Source organism: Lissotriton vulgaris, chromosome 1_1 (genome assembly GCF_964263255.1).
Source record: "Lissotriton vulgaris chromosome 1_1, aLisVul1.2, whole genome shotgun sequence".
NCBI classification, from domain to species: domain Eukaryota; kingdom Metazoa; phylum Chordata; class Amphibia; order Caudata; family Salamandridae; genus Lissotriton; species Lissotriton vulgaris.
In genome coordinates, this window is record NC_141685.1 from 1127301618 (window position 1) to 1127308293 (window position 6676).

General features: G+C 43.5%; 1 protein-coding gene across 1 annotated transcript in view; it reads left to right on the top strand.

Annotated features, from left to right (window-relative positions):
* The window catches only part of KANSL2 (KAT8 regulatory NSL complex subunit 2), a 69021-nt gene extending 62787 nt beyond the window's left edge, over positions 1 to 6234 (top strand). Inside the window, exon 10 of the mRNA XM_086963754.1 lies at positions 4732 to 6234. Coding sequence (XP_086819880.1) covers positions 4732 to 4854 — 123 coding nt within the window. The 3' untranslated portion in view covers positions 4855 to 6234. The remainder of the gene's footprint in view (positions 1 to 4731) is intronic.
* The last annotated feature ends 442 nt before the right edge of the window (positions 6235 to 6676 follow it).

Consider the following 6676-nt stretch of genomic DNA (forward strand, 5'->3'; position numbering starts at 1 on the left):
TTTTTAAAATAAGACCGGTTTACTGAGTCGAGCTCACCAGGCTACAGCCTCGTGTTCCTCGAAAGACAAGAACCATAAGGGCAGTTGCGAGAAGAGGTCAAGAAATTCATCAAAAAACCGCCTAGAGCAGAGGTCTTCAAACTTTTTGATGCTGAGACCCCCTCGTAATACTTTTTTAGGTGTAAGGACCCCCTTCTGACAGAAATTTCTAGAACCTGTGAAAGCATCAGTTTTTAGAGCTGCACCAGGTTTACGTGATTTTGTAAATATGGAGCAGCATCAAAATCCATGGGTGTTACGTGGGAACCCTACTCAAAGCCCATGAAACATCTATTTGATGTTACTTTCGCTACTGTCTACTCCATACCTACGAGGGCATGCAAAGTCATGCAGGGTGACTTTGCACGCCTCATAGATATTGCTGAGACGCTTGCGCCACCATAGCGTAAAATAAAGTGATGCTCTGGTGATACAAGCCTCTTGTAAATAAACACAAAAATATTCTGTTTTTTTAGGTCTTTCACCATCCAGTATCTACATAAAATAATGGGCAGCGTAAATGGAAAACAAGTTACTCGGTGACAAATGCACTGTAGTACATTATAAAACCTCTATTAGTTAATGCACTGCAGACGTCTGCGTGTTACCAAAGAGACCGAATTAAATCTTGATTGGTGCAGTGGAGAATAGTGATATTTTTAGTGCTACGAAGTCACAGCCTGTGACAGAAAGCACTGTGCATGTGTAAGTTAGTATTTTATACTTGCATTACACAGTGTAAATGCTGCAAAATGTGCAAATATAATAAAATGTTGCTTCCAAAATGTAGATTTTAGTAGTACCAGAGCATATGTATTGTAATTTGTTTTACATAACTCCTTCAACACCTCTTTAAGGATACTAAGGGTTGTGTAAATGCTAGTTAAAATTAAAGGCAAGCGCTTCCCAGCGCAGTTAATAACTATTTGCACTTACACTCAAAAAAATTAATGTTTGTCATCGCAAAGCTTAGAGGGATTTGATCAGCTAAGGCCAGAACCACTCCCAAGGATCCTTTACACTTGCAGATGAACTGATAGGCACATATACCTTTTATTCAGGCAATCAGCTGATAATGATCTAAATTAGCTGTCCCAGGATGGCTGTCTTTTGACATAAAGAAAGCAAACGCTTTGGATTGCAGGGACAAGCGAAGCTGGGGAATACTCCACCCACTTCCCAGGACTCCGGCCCCCCTGGGGGTCGTGCCTCACAGATTGGAGACCTCTGCCCCAGAGAGAGTTCCCCCAACGGAGATGGGCGGTGGCATCTATGGAGTGTACTTTCCAGAGCCAACACAAGTCTTGGCATTGAGACCAATTCTAGACCTCGAGCACCTAAACAAATTCATACGAAAGCAACACATCAGAAGGACAAAGCTACAATAAGTGATCCCGTTCCTAAGTAAGTGAGTAAGTGTCCACCCTAGACCTAAACTACCTACACATCAATGATGTTACAAGAAGCACTCAGGAGTATACTCTGCCCCCAGTAGGTCCTCTACTGGCAGGGGGGTAGTCTCTGACAGTCATGAAATTGATGGATATGATGTCATTATGCACTCTCCTTATACAACATGCACCCTTACAGTAATGCCTCTGCATCAGATGGTCACGAGCCATGGGGAACTTGGATTATCTAGTGGTTGTCCCCTCAAAGGTTCAGAAGGAGATAAAATGGTGGGGCCCAAAAACAGTGAGTAGGGAGACCGTTCAAGCTACCAGTTCTCACAAGGACCATAATGACGTATGCATTCCACAAGTGCTGGGAGGCGCATGGACATCCTGATGGTCAGATCTCTGGAACCCTACAGAAGCAGTGAAACACAAACTATCTGGAACTAAAGACCGTCTTCCTAGTGCTGAAACAAAACGGAGTTTAAGTTTCTAACCTTAAAGACAACATTCCTAATAGCGATCACGAGACTCTGCACAGTAATCAAACTAAGAGCACTCATGATCCAGGAACCATCCTGTGAAATACACAAAAACAAGTTCGCCCTACGGACAAACCCACAGTTTTACCAAATGTGGTATTGCGATTTCATGTCAACCAAAGCATCCAACTTCCGGCCTTTTCTCAGGGTCCGAAGTCAAAGGTCAAAGGGGCGCTGAGCACTGAACGTGTGAAAAGCACACCTACAAGAAACAAACATTTGAACAGGGAACCAACTATTCGTATGCTTCTCCAGGGCAAGCAAGGGTACACCGATATCTAAAGTAACAATCGCACGGTGGATAATGGAAACATTCCAAACATTCTACACAAAGTCAAGAAAAGCCTTATCCACACACCTCTGAGCTCTGTCAACCAGGAAAAAAGGGGTAACCCTAGCTTTTCAAGCAAACCTACCCATTGGTGATATCTGTGTGGCCGCATCCTGGTCTTCAGCACAGCGTTTCAAAACACTTAGTGTGGACATGCACATAAATAAGCAAAGGTGGGACAGAGTACTAAAACACGTTTGCCAACTGCTCTACATCTCAACCCTTCTTTCCCAAGGAAACCACCACGACTACATAATTTGATGCACAGATTGTGAATCCAGAAACTAATTCATACTGCAAAATAGTTACCCATCAGTAGTAGTTTTGCAGCTGGAATAATTTTCTAGCTTTGTATCCCATCTCTGAGATGGTGATGGAGCAAGCTGGCAAGATTAGCGATACTTCAAGATGGGATTTTCTCCCGAAGCAATCTACCTAGGTCTTCCTCAACCAGCATGTGAAGCGTTCTGATACCCACTCTGGTCAATTTCGCGCTATACAAAACTTTAAATACATAAAATAAAGGAATACAAAACAAAACAAAAGAATCTGAAGATGGCGACCGCACATACTTACTTTCAGGGCCCTGTTTGACATCATAAAGGGATGGGCTTAACAAAAAATGGCAGTCAATGATGCACACAAAAAAGATGGGTTAGATGGGGTTTGAATGGGGAAAAGACCGATAAGATCAGGGTCGAGAGGGGAGTGCGGCAGGGTTGCGTCCTGGCTCCCACCCTATTCTCCCTCTACATTAATGGGGTGGTAGAGCACCTGCTCGGCGAACCAGCAGACGCTCCCACCTTGGGAGGTGTAAAAATCCCAACTTTGCTGTTCGCCAATGATACCCTCCTCATTTAGAAAACCCCCCAAGGTCTCCAGAAACTCCTGAACCACTTCCAGGACTTCTGCACTATCAGAGGACTAGTCATCAATGTGGACAAAACCAAGTATTTAGTCATGCACCCACCTCGTAAACTTGGCCGTCCCCCTATCTTGAACTCCACCCCCCTTGAAATAGTGGCAGAATTCGATTACCTGGGAATCCGTTTAAGTGATGCGATGAGCTGGACCGCCCACATCAACAAAATGACTATTGGTCACAAAAGGGTGGGGGGGGGCCCTCCTCAAGGAGTACAATTATTCAACCAAGCAATGTGTTACCCCTTTAATAGACCTTTATAAAGCCCGAGCTGTATCTGCGTCACTTTACGGAGCTGAACTGTGGGGCCTAGGTAAAGTGGACTCATTGAGCAAGGCCGAGAACAAATTCGTTAAAGACCTCCTTGCCATCCCGATGAGTAGCCCGACACTCCCAGTCCTAATGGCTGTAGGCTGTAAAGCAATTGGGGACCAGGCACGCCTCCGACCTCTCTTGCTTTGGGCTCGCCTGTGGAGGGTTCCGGAGCTAAAATCCTACGCTGACGGACTAGCAGAGGTGATGCGCTCCGACGGTTGGCACAAGATCAAATGGCTCCGGGAAATTAAACATCTTTTAGGGGATCTAGGTCTGGACTCCTGTTGGCTTAGTCACTCAGCCCCCCCAAAGGAGTCCCTAAAAAAACTTTGCTGATGCGCTTCGCGAAGACCCATTCCCAGTAATCAGCAGCACTGCAAAGCCACCGCAGCCTTCTTGCTAATAAAAGATGTCGTTGCCTTCGAGCCCTACATGGACTTAATTACCATCGCCATGGACCGGTCTTTGTACATTAAATTCCGGTTAGGAACCCTACCCCTTGCCGACCTTTGCTCCAGGTGGAACAAATCCCAGCCCGCATCACGCCATTGTGCCCTTTGTCCTGACAAACCAGAGACGGTGCCACACTTTCTTTTTGAATGTCCGGACTATGGGCGCCCCAGATCACGATGGCTTAAACCAATTTGCAGAGAATTGGGCACTCGCCAGCATTCGGTCGCCCTCCGGATCCTTTTAACTAATACAGCCCCTCCCATTGTCTGTGCCGTTTCCAAGTTTTTAAAATGGGCTTGGTTGATTAGACTTAAAAGACTGTCCATATCAATTTAATTCTGTCTTAGTTAATTTATGCTGATCAAATGTGTTTTTATTCTTTTTATTCTCAATGTACAGTCACATCTTTCGACATGCTGCTTTTACTCTTTGTACTGCTTGTATGATATATGCATATCGAAATAAAGCAATCAACCAACCAACAAAAAAGAGAGCAAGACCATTCCAGATCGAACCGCTAGATGGCGGAATAGATGCACAGCATGTGAAACCGGAAAATTGTTCAGGCAGTAACTACTGCTGCTGGTAAATACTAATTTTGTTCAGAACAGGTATTGCATTTTTGCAGGATTAGCAATTTTGGGTCTGTAATATGATTAAAAACTCTTAATGGGGCATGCCTGAATTGTACCACTGAGCTGAAAAAGACCATAAATTTTTTTTTTAATTCCTTAGGGTCAAGCACGCACTGTCTCTGGACTTCAAAATGAAGCTAAGGAGGAGGACTCTGCTCCTCTCCCAATATCACATGGAGCACCCACAACAAATGGAAATGGCAAATCTGCTGCACCATGCTGAGGAAATGTGATTTCCCTCATGTCAAACCAATTGATGGGATGGGGTGGACGGTAGACAACACTGAATTGTCCTGTTGGCATTTGATGTCTAGATCACTAGGACAGCCCACAATGAAAGGGTTCGGTCCCCTGCTCTTGAAGCTTCAGTGGATCTTTATTTTACTTGCATTTCTGCCAGTGTTGTACAATGGTGATTCAGATACATTCCTAGAATCTTGACTACTGAGGTTGTAATTACATCCGTGGAACTGTTCCGCAGCACAAAAGGTCTCAGTTGTTTGTTGTTGAAATGTGATAGAGCATACAAGTTACAAAAGATTTTCCGCCACAGAAATGGCCGTAAGATCCGGGAGTCTCATTTAAACACTGGTCTCGAGATTAGACTTGGTTTCCAGTCTGCCCAAATCTTCATGTCCATTGCGCGCTGGAGATGCTGCTCCTAGTTATCTGCTACAAGAAACGCTTTCACATTCTCATCCTGTGTAGCCTACACATGTCAAGACCGTGAAATGTTCTATCAAATACTTGGTGTGCTGCCAATATTTCTTAGTTTATGATCCTAAACAACAGATGTTTTGGGAATGATCAACTTGGGCTACGAGTCTGTCCGCATGAGCTCGGTGAAATGTGAAAATTTGAAGAGCGCTTGGAAACACCTAACCCTCCTTATTCCTCTCCACTTCCAATTGTATGGTTGTGGATGCTGTGAATGATTCCTCTGGTAACGTTGGTAACAAACATGAGAAATTCTATGCAACTGCAACCAAATGTGTTTTTAACACTTTTATTCCCAAATATGAGTTTATGAGCCTGAAAGTGAGAGATACAAAAACTGTTATACATGAATGGGTCCTCTCCAAATTCGGAGCATTATATTGCCCCACTGCCAGGCTGGACTTCGAAACACCCACATTTTCATTTTTTTTCCTTCTGCTTTATAAATTTTCATAGCGAGAAAGCAACTAAACTTTTTAAAATCTCATATCTCTGTGTGGAAGTTCGGCTGATCCATGAAGAGATGCTTCTACAGTTACTGGAGTCTGTTTCGACCCCGAAGTCAACATGCAAAACCATTTTACCTCCGTTATTTATTATGACCTGTTGGAACAAGACTTTGCAACACCAGTGTGTCAAACCGAAAGTTCCCGTTTTTTTATAGCAACTTTGTACCTGAACCTATTTTATTCTTTAGGACAATTTGTTTTTTGACCAACCTATAAAAAAAGAGTAGCTATGTTCTTATATTTCTACCTTGGTAGCCATGTGAACATTGTTGAAGAGGTCACTTGAAAAGGCATTTAAAAACTCGGCATTGGCAAATGTAATAGGTCTGGCTTCTATTTTGAACCTTTAAAGATTAAAGGCTGATGCATTGAAAGAATGCTTGTCTTCTGTGTAGAATGTATCAGTTCGATAAAGAATGTAATGTGTGATGATCTAGGGCACTTTTAAGGTGTTAAATAGTCCCTCATGTATATCTACGCAAACACATTCCAGGAGGTAGAATGGTAAACCAGGCAGCGAGTAGCATGAAGTGAGATGATCCTCCTATTGAATTACCATACCTCCCCATAGCCCTTAAATAACCTTATCACCCTTTACTACTACCCACCCCTAAACATTACCTTTATCACCCATTGCCGCTAACCACCCCTAAATATGTTGGGTTTCCATTATTCAAACTGCATGGTCAAGCTTTACTGGTAGGATGGATTGGGGAAGGCTAAAACACTTCCCCCTCCTACACCTTACATTTACCCATACCCTCCTTAACCCCTACCCACTCAAACCCTCAAAATAACCCTTACCATCCTTTCCTACTA